The 19,731-nt window shown below is 47.5% G+C and overlaps 6 protein-coding genes across 6 annotated transcripts; 3 read left to right on the forward strand and 3 right to left on the reverse strand.

Annotated features, from left to right (window-relative positions):
* Positions 1-257: 257 nt before the first annotated feature.
* N7529_005876 (peroxiredoxin) lies at positions 258-1,266 on the reverse strand (the record flags this gene model as incomplete). The annotated part of the gene is made up of 6 exons (XM_057241403.1): positions 258-297; positions 363-449; positions 546-612; positions 685-1,021; positions 1,071-1,194; positions 1,247-1,266. The coding sequence occupies 6 exons, from the start codon at positions 1,264-1,266 to the stop codon at positions 258-260; spliced, it is 675 nt and encodes a 224-aa protein (XP_057096762.1).
* Positions 1,267-3,314: 2,048 nt separating this feature from the next.
* N7529_005877 (uncharacterized protein) lies at positions 3,315-4,499 on the reverse strand (the record flags this gene model as incomplete). The annotated part of the gene is made up of 1 exon (XM_057241404.1): positions 3,315-4,499. The coding sequence occupies one exon, from the start codon at positions 4,497-4,499 to the stop codon at positions 3,315-3,317; it is 1,185 nt and encodes a 394-aa protein (XP_057096763.1).
* Positions 4,500-6,430: 1,931 nt separating this feature from the next.
* Positions 6,431-7,237, reverse strand: N7529_005878 (uncharacterized protein; the record flags this gene model as incomplete). The annotated part of the gene is made up of 1 exon (XM_057241405.1): positions 6,431-7,237. The coding sequence occupies one exon, from the start codon at positions 7,235-7,237 to the stop codon at positions 6,431-6,433; it is 807 nt and encodes a 268-aa protein (XP_057096764.1).
* A 2,282-nt stretch (positions 7,238-9,519) lies between these two features.
* N7529_005879 (EVE domain-containing protein) lies at positions 9,520-10,877 on the forward strand (the record flags this gene model as incomplete). The annotated part of the gene is made up of 6 exons (XM_057241406.1): positions 9,520-9,639; positions 9,737-9,941; positions 10,006-10,269; positions 10,325-10,342; positions 10,404-10,520; positions 10,579-10,877. 6 exons carry the CDS (start codon positions 9,520-9,522, stop codon positions 10,875-10,877), a joined length of 1,023 nt encoding a protein of 340 aa, XP_057096765.1.
* Positions 10,878-11,932: 1,055 nt separating this feature from the next.
* N7529_005880 (aldehyde dehydrogenase family protein) lies at positions 11,933-13,551 on the forward strand (the record flags this gene model as incomplete). The annotated part of the gene is made up of 3 exons (XM_057241407.1): positions 11,933-12,060; positions 12,112-12,311; positions 12,371-13,551. The coding sequence occupies 3 exons, from the start codon at positions 11,933-11,935 to the stop codon at positions 13,549-13,551; spliced, it is 1,509 nt and encodes a 502-aa protein (XP_057096766.1).
* Positions 13,552-15,212: 1,661 nt separating this feature from the next.
* N7529_005881 (SMP-30/gluconolactonase/LRE family protein) lies at positions 15,213-16,641 on the forward strand (the record flags this gene model as incomplete). Its single annotated transcript, XM_057241408.1, has 4 exons — positions 15,213-15,245; positions 15,500-15,660; positions 15,714-15,890; positions 16,053-16,641. 4 exons carry the CDS (start codon positions 15,213-15,215, stop codon positions 16,639-16,641), a joined length of 960 nt encoding a protein of 319 aa, XP_057096767.1.
* Positions 16,642-19,731: the final 3,090 nt, after the last annotated feature.

The following is a 19,731-nucleotide window of genomic DNA, read 5'->3' on the forward strand; positions in this document are numbered from 1 at the left end:
ACGCTGATCGCTAATAATGCATAAATTTGATGTATAGCGCATATCGTCCGATATGCACACAAATAGCGGGTTCCAGTGGCTAAATGACCCAAAGGCCTTGTCTACGCTAAGCATACGAGGAAAATACATTAATTGTATTGGGCATCAGATTATTGCGCCAAGATCGTTTCACATTGGTATCAAAGAGGGGATTTCACCCGAGCTAAAGAAACCCGGCACTCGGAGTATCTATATTGCATCAAATCGTAAGACCCCATTTACTGCTTGAGGTTTTCGGACTTAGTGAAGCGAAGGTAACTACGAAACATGTTAGTATCTTGGGTGAATTCGAGGGTCAATGGCTTGAGACTGAGACAACTTACGGCTTCACGGATCGGATCTCACCGAACTTGGCCTGGGCATCCTCGGTGCTGACGGTAGGGGGGATGACAACATCATCACCGGGCAGCCTAAGTAATGTTAGTGAGATGTAATGTAAATATGCTGGGTGGGATCGGGTGGCCCATAGCTGAGACGCAGTAGCATCTCTTCAGGCGTGGACATACCAGTTGATGGGGGTGGTAACACCGTGCTTCTCGGTGGTCTTGAGAGAGTCGAGAACACGAAGGACCTCTGCATTGACAAATTAGAGACTTGCTCTTGTACTTCAAGGCCCTCGTAGTAGGATATAATAGCGGAACTCACCAGCGGTGTTGCGGCCAGTAGAGGCGGGGTAAGTCATGATAAGGCGGATCTTCTTGGCGGGGTCGATGATGAAGACGGAGCGGATGGTCAGAGCAATGCCCTTCTCGTCGACGTTGGTGGTGTCCTGGTAGTCAACCATGTCGTAGGCGTAGGCAACCTTGCGCTCGGGGTCGGAAATGATGGGGAACTTCAGGTTGGAGTTGGAGATCTCGTCGATGTCCTTGATCCAGCCACGGTGGCTTTCGGTGTCATTGGCACTGAGACCAATGAGCTGAGTGTCACGCGCGGTGAACTCAGGCTCAAGCTTGGCAAAAGCACCGAGCTCGGTGGTGCAGATCTGATATGATGTTAGCAAAAGATTCGAGACAACAGCGATTTACACATACGGGAGTATAGTCCGCAGGGTGTGAGAAGAGAATAGTCCACTTGTCACCAATGAATTTGTGGAAGTTGATCGGGCCGTTGGTGGTGTCGGCGTCGAAGTCAGGGGCAGTAGAGCCGAGACGGAGGCTGAAGGACAAGTCAGTATGGAGTGTAGAGCTTTGCAGCTATATCAACTTACGGAGGAGCGCGGTCAGCCATTGTGAATAGATGAGAAATATGAGAAGTTGAGAAAGAGAAAAGAGTCAGACGGGGAGGACACGAGGTTCAAATAACCCCTCCAAAAAAGGTCCCCCGGCTTTTATTCCATAGAGCTGATCGACCGGCTCCTGCTTCCCCATGGCGTGATTAAGTTCACCGCCCAGGCAGAACAGATATGATTGGTCAATGCACTATTTACTAGTGATGCAATGGATTATGGAGGGGTTGATGGGTTCCTCGGGTTTCTATACTTTCTGCCATGCCCTTTGTTTACCCCTCATCATGTACCAGGTACAGAATATATAGGTGCCGGTATATTTTCTGTTGGAATTACACTAATTTGCTGTTTTTGCCTCTATAAATTAGATTTTCGGATAAATTTCCACTCCTTTGACTCGTCTTGTCTTCATCAAGCTACAAATATTATCAGAGTCGGCCGACATCAGATGGAGCTAACAAATGGCGCAATCCTATATCGGCATGGTGAATGCCCTATCAGACACAAGTATCCTCAAGCGCAGACAAGCCAGATAGGCCCACTCGGCTCCTTTGTGCAGATCTGTCTCTTTTTGAGATGCTGACTTTCTGGGCTTATGCATGCTGGCCTAAATGAACTACCTAGTCATGCCTTAATTAATGTTATAGAGCAATTGACCCACATAGCGGGGCATACGTTTGTACAAAGCTACAACCTTAAGGTTATATTCTAAGGGATTTTTCATGATGGTTTCCAAGGTTTGCAGGATTTGAAGAGATCATTATGATTGGTCTTGAATACTTCATTTATATTTGCTTATGCGAACGTCGGTATGAACTTTTGCACGAACAGACTTAGCGACGAGCTGAATTAATGTCTGTTTGATTGCTTTGATACATCACAAGCTGCCATGTGGTTTCGCTCAAACCAAAGCCTAGGTCTTAAGGTTAAGTGAAATGCTATCCATCTACAAACTAACATATGCCAGGTTTAGAGGGTCACCATAGCGACTAGGCCTTTCTATAAGATAGAATTACAGCCTTAATAATGATGATCCTATAAGACCATATAACAAGTGTTTTGAAGTCAGATATACACAAAGCCTCTTCTCGGTACTAATTCTTCTTTGGTCGGTTAAAGTACGAGTTTGATCGAAACATCTGTGACGACGGCCCCGGGGTCAGCACGTTAAGTCTATCTCCCGCAATCACCAGTCGGTGGTCCCGCAGAGTCCTCGCTCTGGTTACCTGATTTTTCACAGCCAAGCCAGTCGGGCACAAACTGAGAAACCTGCTAGGCCCCCTAGCATTGTTGAAGACTTCACAGAAAATAAATTTCAACACAATGAAGATGCGTCCGCAACGATCATATTTCTCCGCCTATGGCTCCCACAGATACAGAACATCATCTGCTGAACCCGTCCAACATAAATCCGAGATCCTACGACCCCCGAGATAGGACGATTATGACGACGAAATCTTTCGCAAACAGGAGAAGAGGCGTGTTGTTAAAGCTCACAAAGATAGTTTTGGGCTATGATAGCAGATGAGACGCACTGCTTGAAAAGCTCGCGACAGTTTTGTCATCTATTATTTAACCATTCACTCGATGTCTTTCACCATCGCTCTACGTCACTAGGAACATTCACTGCCCACAGATTTCGAGCTTGAGTGGCATCTGGGGACGTTAGCAGGAGGACGAATAATTGGAAAAGTCCGCCGAGGTCAATTATTCATTGGAGTGAGACCCTATAGAAAAGAATTGACAAAGAGGTATCATTTAATAGTATCAGAGCTCCTAGACGGGATGTAGACAGCCATACATGTATGCGATGGTGTCCTACCTAGGTACACACAGAATCTGAAACTTGAAACTTGTACATCGGTGAATCATGGCATAGGGAACATAGTTCATTCATGTTTGATTTGAAGCGGACTTGATTTTGCAACGGCCTAGCAAATAGAAAATAGCATAGATGTTAACATCATTTGTCGTTAATCTGAGTATATAGGCCATAATACAATTCAAACAGAATATTACCCCCAATCATAAATCAAATCATTCAGAACTCTTAGCCGGAACCAGAGCCCAGCTTAGCGTGACCACAGTTGCCGTTTGAGACCTCCATAACGCTCAAGGTGCTGCCAACATAGGCAGTGACATAGCTTTCACTGGCGGAGCATGTAGTAGTATCGAAGAGGGTGCAGTACTTGTTGGAGGAAGAGTCAATATCCCAAATGCTGAGCGCACAGGTGGTGTCCGCAATACAGCTGACGCAGCAGTCGTAGGCAGAAGCAGTGTTACCGCTCTTGATAGTCGCACCAGGAAGACTGCTGAACTCAACCTCCCAGATGTACTCGCCGACAAGCGAACCGAAGTCAGATCCAAGGGGAGTACCGCCAATGTTGTTTGTGGCGCAGGCTGCGAAGGCAGAGGTCGAGGTGGAGACAGTCACAGTATTGGTTGAAGTGACTACTGTGGTCACGGCAGGGGCAGTGGACACGCTGGTTATAGTCGAGGTGGTGCTCTCAGTGAGGGTCGTAGACACATCGGCAGGGACGATGGTCGAGGTCGAGGTGACGGTGCTGGCGACAGTGGTGGTGGTCGTCTTCGCGGGAAGAATTTTGGTCACGGGAGATCCAGTGATAACCTCGATAATGATGACCTCCACGATAATTTCATGGGTACACTTGACAGACTTGGGGTATTTGAAGTTTTTGAGGTTAAAAGTCTGCTTCTGCGAGCGCTCTTCAAACACCTCAAGATCGCGCTTGGCGGGAACGGCCGTTGCAATGGAGGAAGCAATAGGGGTGAAGCCAGCGGAGGTCGAAACGGTAGAAGTCGAAGTGACGGTCGTTGTGGTATCCGTCGAAACGGTGCTGGTGACCTCGTCTTGGCCCACAGTCACTGTGGTAGTATCGTATTCAGTGGAGACGATCGAAATGATATCGGTACTGGCAGCAGCAGTAACCGACACAGTGACAGTAGACAAGTCTGTGTGAGTTTGAGTGATACGGGCAGGTGTCACGGTAGTCGTAGAGTGAGTGGTCGAAAGAATGACCACAGGTAAAGCAAACACAGTGTTCTTCACGGTAGATGTCGGGACGTGACCATGGTAAGAGACACTAGCAAGGTCTGTCTGGTATATGGTGTTGGTGGACGTGTGTTGCTGGGTCTTGCGGTTGGCCTGTAGCTTTGGTGCAGCGTTGGCCAGGCCAAACAAGATAGCAAAGAAGGAGACACCGGAGATACGCATGATGGCCGCTTTGTTTTGGTTTGGTTGGTAAGACCATTTCGACGAATAGTTTGTCTCTTATATAAAACGGGGCCTAGCTGGGAAAATGGTATCAATCGCAGAATCTGATCGCTTCTAATGCCTGAACAGCATCTTACGGCTTGTCCGGGAAGGCGATGTGTGGCGAACATCGTGAAGAGTTGTCTAGAGCACGATGGTGGATACCTCTGCTAGCGCGAATGAGCCAAATCGGAGCAAAAAGGCCGACGCGACGATCTTTTCCCGCTTTCAACAACCACATGATCGCCCTGGCCTTGATTTTGAGGGGAATCAAGCTTCGATCGCTTGAAAAGTCGCCCTTAGTCTCAGTTACTAAGCGATGTGAGCTGGCAACAAGGCGAAACTCGGGAAATGCCGACTCGAGCCCTAAGCCACTGGAAGCGGGTGGGAGTCATCCAAAGCTTGACCAACGGACTTCGCTGCAGGTACACCATACAGAAACTTGGTTTTATTTTACCTGCATTGTGAAGGCCAACCCATCTTTTTGACCAAAAGGATGCGTGGGTACGTACACAGAGAGAACACAGAGGCGTCGAAGACTCAAAACCGGAGACTCCATGAATTTAAATTGGCACCTGTAACAGACAATGCTAGAGTTATTATTTATACCAATAGGACATAAGTTCTATTCATGTCGATCATAGCCGTGGCTCGGGATTAAGAGAATTAGATAGTGATTTGTCTCCATTCGTTCAAGCATAGTTTTCATATATAGTTATTCGAAAGCAGACTCAATGACCCCATGCCATAGCTGTTTTTCTTTCGTTTAGGATGGAACCGTTTGCGAAGTTCTATTCCCTGATACATTGAGAGCCCAATATGTCGCCGAGCGTGCATCTAAATAAAGCATTGTTTGCCTCTTACTTCCATTTCAGGAAAGCCGGTTCCACAGTACATAATTCTCCTTCCTGAGAACGCGCAGACTAAAGGGCTCAACGATGTAATCCGCGAGAATGGCAGCCTCAAACAATATCTGGAAGGACGGCGTTCTTTGAGTTAATGTCATCATTAGAAGAAGCAAATAGAAGTACTCCTCTTTTCCTTCCTTAGGCAAGCTTGCTAGTATATCTGCTCCGCCTAGTCTAGCTTATCTTGGTTCTGATATAGCTTCCTAATATGATTGAAGGTCTAAGGGTCGACGTGTGGTCGGCTCCGAGAGCTTTCTCGTACCCAGCTAAAGCCCAGCCCGCTAGTACATCTGCTCCGCAGCAACAAAAAAGTACTGAGCTTTGAAGTAGATTCAAATTCAGTGAAGCTGAGGCTAAGTCGACGACGCGCAATATTATATGGTGAATTTCTGACAGAAGCGCTGTTGTACTTGCCTCGTGGTATATAAGCTTAGGGGAGGTAAGAGAGATTTAAAAAATCGTCCGAGTCACCACCCCCTGCAGACACGGAAATACAGACAAAAGCAGACCAATAACTATTTGCGTTGACTTCCTTCTTAAGTGCTAGTAAGTCTAGTCATGCACGCAGTTGTGCATATTCCATGACCCAGACGACTTTTATGTCTCCAGGAAATAGTTTTCGGCCAGGACTCCTATTAGTCCATCGAAATTCACGCCATCTATTACCACTTCATGAAGCCACTCCTGAGAACTATCGGTAATTTCGGCATAAAAAAGCTCATACCAAAGTCTCTAGTTATCGAAGTAGGCTAGTAATATTAGTATTCTCGCCGCGTTCGGATCTTCCTTTAGCTAAAATTAAAGCAAGAATAGGCCATACTTAAGTCGGCTTGGTCCGCTACTTACAATAGAGGAGTTATACTACAATCCGAAATTGCCAAAAATAAAATAAATGGGCCAATCACAAACCAACCCCTTATGTTTATAAGATATGTGTCCACTTGTTCTGACAAAGATGTAGTCGGGAGGCGCTGATACTTCCTTTTACAACATAGAGTAGACCATCAAATGCACCATAGCGCCAATTACAAGCAAACATAAACACATCTTTCCATGCAGTTCCAGACAATTAAGCAACCTTCCTATCCCAATCATCTGCGCCGCCTCCCGTGCCTGTAGCGGTTCTCGGTTGGCCGCCGAAATGATCTCTCCTACCCGTATACCCTGCTGCTGCTGTCGTGACGGCCTAAAAATCAACGTCTCGCAGCTCGGTGGCAGAAGACTGGCCTGCACCAGAATCAACACGATGTTAGAGGGAAGCAGGAGAGAAATCTGGGTAAAGAGCATGAGCGCCGATATCAGGATATCGGATCTCACAATATAAAATGACCCCTCTATCGTGACCTTCTCGTTCGACGCCGGAGCAAGACTACTGTTGAGTAGATCCGGCAAATACATCATCACTGCTTCAGCCGCGGAGTAGATCAAAGTGGGAAGTACGAGAGCTCTCCATCGTCTGCGATCGCGGGGAGTAGACACAAAGCGCAGCTGGTCGCGCGGAAGGACGGTGTGCGCGGTCCAGAAGAAATGGTTCTCCGCGAGCAGGACTGATGTAATAATATACGCCACCGGACTAGGAAGCAGAGTAGTTGATAGTTTCGTCACCGAGGAGTGCATCACCCAGTAGGTACAAGCGGAACCGATGCCATTTAGGAGAAGACGGAAACCCCCTCTGCGGTAAAGGACGGCACTAGTTTGAAACAAGTAACGACTTGAGGGGGCTAGCTTCTTGTCTTCGACTTTAGAGACATTGACCTGCTTCTCCGCAGTTTCGAGGATCAAGATAGACATCAAGACATGGCCAATGATATATTGAATCTAGGCTCTATCAGTCTTCGTGGACAACATGGATTCTTTGTTAGTAGCTTACTAGAAGTTTGAGGATAATCCCGAGAGAAATCGGTGCTAAAAATAAAATATTATTGGTTTGAGCAGGGTCTTTTTGAAATAATTGATGAGCTCGCGCAAGTAGTGGATCATCTCCTGCGGAATAAATGACAGTATTGAAGATTTCGCGAAAGAGGTTTAACAAAAATTGTGGGCGTGGAGTGTATGCCATCATGTATTTAGACAGTGAGCAGGAGCGAGAAATTGAAGACGTTCGCTTTCTCTCCATTGATCTAACGGAAGGATAGTAGGCATTATTTTTTCTCCGAAACCGAGGGAGTTCATATGTTGCCCTATCTGTCCTATCACATAAATCGCGCATCTCTTAGTGAGAGTGCCAACTTAACAATGTCAAAAAGATCAAGCTAATGCCGCGCTACTGCCAAGCTACTGCCAAGCTAAATCCATGCTTACACTATTAATTTCAACGTCTCAGTAATGGTATAGAGAATGGGTGATCGGAGGAACCCAGCGAACAGGTAAATTGACGGCCCTACCTACGCCACGACTGCCTCAGAAGCGTTCATACACCAATCATGAATATCTACAGAGTACCCCGTAGTGGTTAGTGGACCCAGTTCAAGGCTTGAATTTTTTCGGTTGTGAGCCCATTCTTTTCGGACCCTGATCGGACCCCAATATGACTGCAAGACATGCTTGTCCTAAGCTAAGCTACGGTAACATCCGAAAGACTTACCATTAGCTATAGTAAGTACTACAGTATATCTGTAGCACCACTCAATTAAACTAGTACATATCTTATAGTCATCGGCCGATTTACTCCGGAGTAGATACTGTTTCGCTGCTGCCTTGAACTAGCCCTCTCCTATGTCAAGTATAGCATCTGGTCCTGTGTTGGGGTACGGGAGTGAGCAAATTTCACCAATTCCTAGTCGGCCAGCTGTATACCAGGTCTTCCCGTTGAGGATATTTGCCAGGCCTCCTTCCTGTGCATTTAATGTGAAGTGAAGTGCCGAAGGCTCCAGTGTCGTGTGACGCGATTCTCGCGAGTATTTCGGACGCATCCGCACAGTGAATTGAAATACAGTGTCTGCGTGTCGTTAGGCTCATCTTGTTGTGGTTTCTTCGTCACTATGTCGCGATCAAGGCACACCTTTACTCCTCGTATGGGGTTCCATGTAGGTACGACCCGTACTTCTGGATCAATTCGCTGGGTCACCCGCTGTGAACCAAGTATCTTACATGCATAGAACTCTGAAAATATAGTTGAAAGCGCAGAAACTGAGATCAGCCACCCATCCTCCAACGGGTCTGACTTGCGATAGTCGGATGTGTAATTGCCACTGTGATTGTATTTTGTGAACACAAGGCACTGTCGAGGAAGCAAACATTGATGGCAACCTTTCTGATAGTCGTGTATGGCAATCTCCAGCGAGAGATTGTTCCTTTGGTGCGGTTGCCATAGTGTCGGCTGCGGCTGTAAGATGCAGTAGAATCACATATTGTCACTGCTGAAAAGATGAATTGAAATTGGTATAGGAGAATGAGCTAGGTAGTTATCCACTGGCCTCTCAGGTACAATCCAGTCGTACTGCCTTGATTATGCCCCTCTTCCGACGTTGTTTGTAGGAGACGGAGATCAAAAAACAGGAAAAGTTGGCTCCTCAAGGTTTTGCAGGCATTTTTAACACTACGTATTTTTTCATTATAGCGGTAGATATAGCGTAAAACATAAATACCGATCTCGGCAAGCACAGTAAAGGGTATGACAGATATAGCTGTTGCCATATACTAACTCTATAAACATACACGGTATACAAATAGGTTGGAATCTATTTCAAATGCAACAGTATTGGGAAATAATAAGCCGCAATAGATTTATAATTCAAAGATTTCCCTCATAAAACATTGAAAAAAGCATTTTAAAGGCCTTAAGAGATCATACCTGTATGCTTGCCCAGGTGGTAGACATGGTGTATGTACACCTGAAGATGATCTACATCACGTGTTCCAGACCCACAGCCGCGTCGAGATCCAGTCTCGGTGCAAACAAAGCTACACGCTAGATGGTCGGGTGCTGAAGTTCATTAGTGACCTTTCGTGAGCACGTTGAAACAGTGTGCGCTCACTACATATCAATACTATTTATATTCCTTGCTTTCTCCTAGTGCCCCTTGAGTTGCCATTTCATTCTACATCAGCTAATCAGCAATTGAGTACTCGCAATGCCTCCCAAGCGCAAGTCTGAACGCGCACTGAGCGCAAACGACTCAATTGCAACGCCCTCAAAAAGGCTGCGCAACGATGTTGCGGCAACCCCAACTTCCGCAGCTCCAGTTTCTGTGGTATGTGCATCATATCATGCAGGGGCTGATCGTCGGGGTCCCCGTCGATGCTCCACTCTATCCCACTTGCATAGAGCTGACATGTTTCGGACAACAGCTTGAAGCAACTCCCCAAACAGACGAGAAGAGGGGTCGTGGACGACCACGTAAAATCCCTGAAAGCGCAACCCCCAAGCCTGCTGCTTCTGATGGTCCTAAGCGTGGTCGTGGTCGCCCCCGCAAAACTGCTACAGTGACAGAATCCGACGTCGTTACTCCCGCTAGTGCCAAAAGAGGCCGTGGACGTCCCCGCAAGGAGCCAGGTATGGAAGTATTGGTGATATATCTTTCCGGTGCACGTGTGCTGACCATCGGATTTGTTTGTAGGAACAGTCTCTGCTACACCCGCAACCCCTCAGATCAAGAAAAAAGACGGCCGAGGAAGACCTCGCAAGAACCCTCTGCCGAATGGACCAGTCGAATCAGAGTCGAAGACACCAGTGAAGGCTGTTCTTGCAGCTGATGACATTAAAACCAACCGGTCCTTTTGGCTGATGAAGGCAGAGCCTGAGTCGCGCATGGAGAAGGGAAAGGATGTGAAGTTCTCTATTGATGACTTGGCTGCTGCAGATTCACCAGAGCCTTGGGATGGTAAGTGAACCTTTCTCAAGCCCTCGATAATTGAATAGTGCTAATGAGTGAGCAGGCGTACGCAACCATGTTGGTGAGTGATTATACGCAACTGTAATAGCTTTCATCTAAAGCTTGTACTCACAATCAACCAGCCAAAAATCTCATGCGGGCGATGAAGAAAGGAGACTATGCATTCTTCTACCACTCAAACTGCAAGGTCCCCGGTATTGTTGGAGTAATGGAAATTGTCCAGGAGCACTCCGTTGATGGTTTGTGGTGCTTGCTTTCCAACGTTTGATCAATTGACTAATACATGATCCGTAATAGAATCTGCCTTCGACTCCAACCATCCATACTACGATCCCAAGTCCAAGCGCGATGACCCGAAGTGGGTTGTCGTGCACGTTGAATATCGCCGCAAACTTAAGAAGCAGGTTACCCTACAGGATCTCAAGTCTCATAGCCAGGCTGGAAAGCCACTCGAGGACTTGCAGATGATCAAGCAGGGCCGTCTCAGCGTTTCTTCCGTGACCCCAGCACAATGGCGATACATTCTTGAGTTGGTAGGCGAGAAGCCCCAGGAGGAGTTCACCAAGCTGGAATCTAGTGACGCGAAGGAGGTATGAGAAAGCGTGGGCCTATACATGCAAGCAATGAACAGAGGGTGTCGTGGACGGCCCTATCGGCATATTTTTATCATGGCGTTGCCGGTTTGAAATGATTTATCTAGCGAAGCAAGCAACATATTACATTCAGTGCGGATATTATAAAATGAAACAGGGCATTTTGGCTACTTACTCGCCTCTTTGCTACAGTGCTCATACTTGCCTCCGGCCGATCGATGCGCATTCTGGTAGCACAGCCGGCCCCGATGGCGGATCGGTACGACACCAATTTCATTGAAATGCATGCGCCTCGAATACCCAGTACTTTTAATCCATCATATTGCTTTCGGCTGTCCTCCCTGCGTCGACTCGCGACGGATGTGCGCCCTTGCATCCATCAGTCCCAATATAGCTTTTCAATATGCGACCGTTGGCTGCGCCACCGGGGAGAGCTGTCATGCAGCCATTTGGATCTAAAGGTCGCCGATCCATGTATAATATATGTAGGGGGCCGCCGGGGAACAAAGGCTTTGACATCCGGGGCGTGGTGTGGAGTGATCAAGGCAATCGATGTATCGGCTCGTGATATGTCAAGGTGTCTAGATCCTCCATGGCTCTAGGCTCTCTGGAACGGTGAGTGATCAAATCAAACAGCCGTGGACTGTAATTGAGGCTGAGGAACCAGTCGGTTTCAAAATTATAAACTCGGGGAATCGAGGATAAAATAGACCTCGGGTTATTGATAAGCAAAAGCCAAAGGCTAAATGAGGGGGTTTCATCGCCGAACCCGGCCAACGGGGCCAACCAGACGGTGGGAACAAATAGAAAAGAACTCGAATAGGTGAAGGTGGACAAGTGGGCAAAAAAGTTCCTCGGAAGAGTAAGTGTATCCGACAAGTGGAGCATCTTTATCGTTATCAGGCGGGGAGCTCATCTTTGGCTTCTTCCAAGGTGTTCTTTCTGGTCATCTCTCCATGTCCTGCTCTGCTTTCTTCTTTCGGTCTCTGCGTTTATATAAGGCTTCATCGTTTTCTGGTCTCACCCCACGTCGTACATTTCACAGCACACCATTCATCATGTCGGATATCTCAGTGCAATTGACTGCCCCTAACGGCCGCAGCTACACCCAGCCCATTGGTCTCTTCATCAACAATGAGTTTGTCGCTGCCAAGTCTGGCGAGAAGTTTGCTACTGTGAGCCCTTCGTATGTATACCCGTTGCTGCATTGGGAGTTCTGAGAAGCTGATCGCATCAGTGACGAGTCCGAGATTACGTCAGTCTACGCAGCCGGCGAGGAGGATATTGATATCGCCGTCAAGGCCGCCCGCAAGGCTCTCAAGGACCCTTCCTGGAAGGGTCTACCTGCCACTGACCGTGGTCTTTTGATGCTCAAGCTGGCCGACCTGATTGAGCAGCACAAGGAGACTCTGGCCACCATTGAGACCTGGGACAACGGTTAGCGACGGAAGGGATCAAATATAAATAGAACATAGTCGAGCTAACCATTTTTACAGGCAAGCCGTACCAGGTCTCGCTGAACGATGATCTTGGTGAAGTCACCAATACTCTCCGTTACTACGCCGGCTGGGCCGACAAGGTGTTCGGCCAGACTATTGGCACCACCCCAGCCAAGTTTGCTTACACCCTTCGCCAACCTATTGGTGTTGTTGGCCAGATCATTCCCTGGAACTTCCCTCTCGCCATGGCGGCGTGGAAGCTTGGCCCTGCTCTTGCCTGCGGTAACACTATCGTCCTCAAGCCTGCCGAGCAGACTCCTCTGAGCATTTTGTACTTGGCCGGTCTCATCAAGGAGGCTGGATTTCCCCCTGGTGTTATTAACGTTGTCAACGGCCATGGCCGCATTGCTGGTGGTGCTTTGGTCAACCACCCCGGCGTTGACAAGGTCGCCTTCACCGGTTCCACCCTCACCGGTCGCGAGATCATGAAGATGGCCGCTGGAACCCTGAAGAACGTCACTCTCGAGACCGGCGGCAAGTCCCCACTGGTTGTTTTTGAAGATGCGGACCTCGAGCAGGCCGCCAAGTGGGCACACATCGGTATCATGTACAACCAGGGCCAGGTTTGTACCGCGACCTCGCGTATTTTGGTCCACGAGTCTGTGTATGATAAGTTCGTCGAGCTGTTCAAGGAGGTCGTCCGCACCACCAGCAAGGTCGGTGATCCATTCTCCGACGACACTTTCCAGGGCCCTCAGGTCACCAAGGCCCAATACGAGCGCGTGCTCTCATACATCGAGACCGGTAAGTCTGAGGGTGCCACCCTCGCCTCCGGCGGTGTGCCTTACAAGAACGTCGGCGATGGCCGTGGCTTCTTCATCGAGCCCACTATCTTCACCAATGTCAAGGACAACATGCGCATCTACCGCGAGGAGGTCTTCGGGCCCTTCGTGGCCATCGCCAGCTTCACCACCGAAGAAGAGGCCGTCACCCGTGCTAACGACACCACCTACGGTCTGGGCGCTGCTCTCTTCACTCGCGATATTGAGCGCGCTCACCGCGTTGCCTCCGACATTGAGGCCGGTATGGTCTGGATCAACAGCAGTAATGACAGTGACTTCCGCGTGCCCTTCGGCGGTGTCAAGCAAAGTGGTATCGGTCGCGAACTTGGCGAGGCTGGCCTGGATGCCTACTCGCAGGTCAAGGCCGTTCACGTCAACATGGGCACCAAGCTGTAAGCTTGCTATGTAAAAATGAAGGATCTTTTTGTATTCATCTTTGTTATGTCTAATGAACAAATTCTGGCCTATTAGTCTGCCAGTATCAGCAACCAACTGTTTCCAATCTTTTCTTCTCACCTCGCGATCAAAGATCACGAGGGATCACCATGATCAATTGGCCAAACTCAAAGCCAATGTTCAAATTTCGCTCTCGCTCCTATATCCCCATTGATCCACAAACACGAGAGGATCCCCCGCAAGAAAGGAAAAATAGAAAAACGGAGCATAGCAAACTCCAGTGGACACTTTACTTTCTATTGTAGATCGCCACCACGTAGCTTGCATGTCAATTGGCACTGACATGGCCAAGTTCCTCGTTGTCCAATGAAAAAATGGTTGTGAGCTAAATATCCTTTTCTTTAATTTTCTTTTTTTTCACACGCCCATCACCGCATATTGCAGTGCAAAACCGGACCCGAACACAATTTTGATGCCCAACTACCTTTCTTTCCACAGATGCCCTGCACACAAGCCTTACCTTAAGGGGCGGGTTGCAGTTCCATGTTGAACGACTTGATTGGATGCGGCAATTGGCAGCCGTGCGCGAGAAACATGCTCGTTCTTACCTTTCTCAACAATGAAAATCACATTGGGTACTACCTAGGTACCCTAGTCAGGCTGGATTGCTTTACATCCTGCATTGCTATACCTATATATCTTGTGCTACGTATAGTGAGTTATACTATTATTACACAATGTATATTCCACGCCAACAAAGTCGACCTGTCGCATTCCAAGGTTACAATCCGTGATCTCCCTCGGGTTTCAAACAGTTCCCATCCGGATTAATCAAGGTGATACAAGAGGCTGCAGGCACCGTAGGATGCATACCGCAGCCCAATTTTCGAGTCAGGCAGGAATGATTCATAGTCCGGGATTGGTAGTCGAGGTTAGGCCCAGGTTCCAGGTTCCAGGACTAAGCGCCAGCACACACTCGCATGAATCTCTTGCATCTGCATGCAGAGTTAGTCATGTGAAAAGCCACCTGGGCTGGTCTGTGATTCGACCCTGGTTGGAAATTGTTCGGCGTGACTGGAGTATGGTGTGTGCAATTTACGGGATGCACGACTTAAAGTCAATCACATATAGTATGAAAGTTGATTAATAATATAGGATGATAGTGGTGTGTGATGATTCGCATACCTGCAAGCAATTTATACACAATAAAATATAAAGTAGACATTACGTTTGTCCTACCGGTTCGTGCTAGATACACATAAATCAAAGCAAGAACATAAGATATAAATGGTGTATATTGTAGTATGTGCATCGTAAATACTACATACTTCCACACCTACTCCGTACATGGTAAATGATTAACTATTATAAGTAAGCAGAGTGTGGGGGTCTTGGCATGACCTCTTCTCTCATCTCCATAAACTATCGACTTTCATCTTTCTAGTCATTTTCCTACTACGGACTGACGGACCATCAAGCCATTCCGACTTTGCTTTTTTTTTAATTCCTACAGTAGGTTACGGGTCGGGTTGATTCCGCGATCTGCGCTGCCATTTCAAGAGGGTTCGTCCAAGCTTCTTCCCAAATAGTCTGTGAGGACGGTCGTCTAAAATCTCACCCCTCTTTTCAGCTCAAAGAGCGGTGTCCACTCACCGATCGGCATGTCTGAAATTCAGAGATGGACGGTGAATGAGGTGAGTTGATCGTCTTGTGCGCATGCAATTCGCCGGTGCCGACCCCTGATTTGCCTAATTTGCCTGATTCACTTGCTTTATTTGTTTTGTTATTGATTATTTTCGATCTTCTCGTGTCGGTCAAACATATTATTATTTTCCCGAGCCTCTCACAGTAGAGGGAAAAGGGATAATAATAATAATAATAATTGGCCATTTCACCAATCACAAAATCCACAAAATCCCAACATAATGCAGCTAACTCATACAATTAGCCGTACCTTGACATACCGGGAACGCTACTCGAGGGCCCCTTTCACGATGTGGCCAAAAACGAATTCCGTTTCGTTGATATCTGGGATCAGAAACTCTACCGTCTCGATCTGGCAAAGGGTCCTGACTCCTTGAGAGTCATTGATACCGCCGCTTCCGTTGGGTGGGTTTTAACACTTCACGTGGCAGACTAGTCAGCTTTTTTCTTGCTGACAGGCAATCCATGTGGATTCTTAGTGTCACCGCCAACATCGTCGACCCAAGCGGGTCTAACGAGGATCAGCTGATAGTTGGGGCCAAATATGGGTTTGCTCGGCTGAACCAAACTACCGGGGAGCTATCCTATATCCAAGAAGTCTGGGGCGAAGAAGATGGACCAGGCAAAGCGGAGAGGTAAGCATACGCCCCGAAAAGAAGAAACGAGCGCAAAAATAAATAAAAACAACCAAAAAAAAAACAAGCCACCAAAAAAAAGAAAATTACAAAAATACACAGTGACGCATTACACTGTATGTTCCCCGATAAAGCCCGACTAACGAAATTGGCTATGGACAGAATGCGTTTCAATGACGGCGCAGTCGACAGCCACGGCCGGTTCTGGGCCGGAGCCATGAACGACCCGAAAATCAAGAACCCAGAAGCAGAGGGCGTTCTCTTCAGACTGGATCCAGACCAGAGTCTGCACCGCATGCTCGCACCAGTGACGATCCCCAACGGGATCGGATGGAACCTCGCAGACGACGTGATGTACCTGACGGACTCGCCGACAGGCAAGATCTATGCCTTCGACTTCGAGGCGTCAACCGGCGCTATTAGCAACCGGCGCGTGCACTTCGATATCGGTGAGGCGCTGGAGCCGGATGGCTTCGCTATCGACGTGGAGGGATGCATCTGGACCGCTGTTTACGGAGGCGGGAAGGTCCTGCGCATCTCGCCCGCTGGACAGGTTATCGGTCAGATTGACCTGCCTACGCGTAACGTGACCTGTCCGGCTTTTGTGGGCACTGAGTTGTTCATTACTACCGCTAAGGATGATCGCGATGATGACCGGTTGCCGCAGTCGGTTAGGTATGGCGGCCGGCTTTACAGGGTTGATGTTGGGATCCGAGGCAAGTCTAAGAATGAGTTTCGGTTTCAGGGCTAGGCCCTGACGAGGGTGTTTCAATGCGACAGGGATTGTATTCCTACATATAACGTACATCGTACTTCAATATATACGCATTAGTTTCGATCTGAGTCTATTGTTCTTTACCAACAATATTGTACATGTACATACTTCACATGTGAATCTAGAAGGATCGACGATGCAGTTCAATTCTTTCAAAATTTAGCCAAAAAGGCGGTCATGGTGACGGCCCTGTTCGCAGACAACAAAAACCCAACAAATGCAGTCGACAGATCCGGATATGCAATGTTGAGCTGGAGGTGGGTCAGTGATCAGCAAACGGGCGACGACCTTCCGCGCTGTCACTGTCGGGATTTGTCGACGGTACTTTGTGCAGACGACGCAAGGGACATAAGTACGGAGTACTCAAACTAGATCGGGTTCCGCATATCGATCTCACATCATGTAGACCATACTCCATACATTTGTTGCCTTTCCCGCTCACTGGGACCGATTTCAAACTCGGCTGGACCTTTGTCAGGGCTAGAATTGCATAGGTGGCACTGCCATATATTTTGTTTTTCGGTGGATCTCGCCCTGCAGGACGGGATATAGAGTGATGGGTGTGGACATTGTTACGGTGTGTTCTGCTTTCGTAATATTGTGCACCACTGGAATAGTTAGGCGATGAGGGTGGAGAGACTAGGCGGAAGGAGCGAGATGTGCGACCTTTCAAGTCGATCAGCGAGAAATTTATATATTGTGTAGATCACATTTAGTTCAGTGTAGAGTAATCAGACCCTTAAGCAAATGACGGAATATATCTCCGGTTCGCAAGCCCACACGGCTACCTAGGTCTTCTTTTTGCTTATTCAAAGCGAGGCGCGGTTGAAGCGGACACGAGATAATCGGGAGATGCATGCAGTGGACAGGCCCCCCTAAAGCGGGATTTTCAAAAAGGAAAAGGGGCAAAGTTCAAAGCCTTAAAATCTGTCGAACAAAAGTTAGAGGTAATGTGGATACCATGCATAACCAGAGACTATTGATTATAGAAAACTATAGGGAAAAAAAAGAGCGTTAGAGATACTAGGTAACAGGGAGAGAAAGTAAGAACAAAAACTACATATGCGGTGAACCCCTGTACCGAACACCTGGGAGAGGCTACGGGGAAGTTCCACAAATTTCAAATAGTGTGATGACACGCATCCGGACCGGGGTGGTCTCGGGGATATTGAAGAAGGAAAATATCTGCCTGCCTAAGCGTAACAAGCCAACCCGACAGTTTGGAGACGGTGGTTTGAGATTTTAAGCCACAAAAAAGAAAGGAAAACAGAAACAGGGAGAAGGGAGATTTCAACCCCTGATCGAACCAACCATAACCATTGGATCTATCAGACCGTAATTTCTATTTTCGATAACTCCAATGATTCGTTAAAGAGAAAAAACGAAATAACTAACTAAGTATTAAATAGGCTAAAGATTGACAGTTAAAAAAAAAACTCTGTCGGTCTAAGACTCCTGCATGGCAGTACCTACATGATCCCCGAGAAGATCTATCGAAATCCACAACTTCGAGATCCAATTTTGGATAGCTGTCAGATGGGGAACAGTTCCGGTGGATTTCCATTGAATCGAGACCATATGGTCGGATGATCATTGACGCCAACCGGACTAGCTCAATGCAAGTGCAACGAGCAACTTCAGCTGCGCCTTTCGTAATTTCCCACCAGGATTTCGGCATCCACTTTGACATGCTCGGATGGAAGACTAATTCGATCTCCGTTGTTTATTTGACCACTTACCTCTCGGAATTCGTTTCCTTTTATCCGTTTACGATCTCATGTTGGACTATAGACTAGACTAGTCTCGACTAGTCTAGTCACGCCTCTGTCAGAGCTACTTATCCACTCACTTCGAGTTCATGCACCTCACTTTCTGAAGCTGGAGGTGTCTGGTCGGATCCCTTTCCGCATGGTCCGATCGTGGAGTATCGTGTTCCCACGATTGTGATAGAGAATGGACTAGGGCTGTCACCTAGTTTACTCTCTGTTTGTTTACTTTTTCAACCTTGATTGTCACACCTAGCACATGGGTAATTTCTTTCGTCAGTGATGACATCATTAAGATCCTTTTTACATTTAAGCCTTCGGCGTGACGTAGCTAGTGTCACGCAGTAAATAGACCAGGGTGTAAAAGATATCTAAGTTAGTTCTGTGTTCGTTGTGTTCTGTTTGCGTTACCTAGATTAATGACGTAGACAACCATGATCAAGTTGATAAACGATATTATGTTCCCCTTTTAAAATTCCCTTCTATATTGCGTGAGTGGCAGTTCTCTCAGACTTCTCCCCACTCAATGACTAGTGACTATTTCTGGGCCAACCAGATCACGCTACTGGGACTGGTCAGGAACCACTCCAATAGATAGTCCGAGGTCCTAGCCCCTAACGGTCAACGGCAACGGCCCCTTTGCCGGGTACGGGGAACTATGGTAATGCACAACATCCATAGGGGATAAAGTTTGTGTCTTGATTGTTTCGTGCAAATGAAGAATCGTGTGCCTCTGAAGGTTTGAGACTTGCTTTATGTTCGAGTTTCTGGGTTTTTCTATTTCATTTTACTTTTTGCTTTTGTTCCTCTACAGTTCGCCTTTTCACAGAACCTCAAGATCAGTGATTCAAATATTTACTTCGAGTTTAGCCTCCCGAAGCACCAAACTCTCGGAAATTGACAGGACCAAGGCTTACTACTCCATATTTAAGTACTAGGCAACTGTCGCGGATTGCCTCTCACCCGCTAGACCCGAGAGGGTATCGATCGGACGGCCCAGTGAGAGATTGAGTAGGTCGGCGTTCATCCAGTTGCCCTCCAGGGCTTATGGGTGTTCCAAATGCGTCCTGGATCGGTCTATCAAATTGACCCTAGAGAAGGTGTAGCCTTCCGAATTCCACTGTCATACTTACACTAATGACGTTCTACCCAGCAGTCCAAACCTTCCGAGTTTTGTGACTTAACCTCACTCTACCTTTTTGCTTTACTTTTACCACCAAGGGAAAAAGGCAACGAGAAATAAACATAACCCAAATAACTAGAAGAGAAAAAGAAATGAAGTAAAGTCAAAAAGGCAAAA

The sequence above is a fragment of the Penicillium soppii genome, assembly GCF_028829465.1.
Source record: "Penicillium soppii strain IBT 18220 chromosome Unknown utg000005l, whole genome shotgun sequence".
NCBI lineage: Eukaryota > Fungi > Ascomycota > Eurotiomycetes > Eurotiales > Aspergillaceae > Penicillium > Penicillium soppii.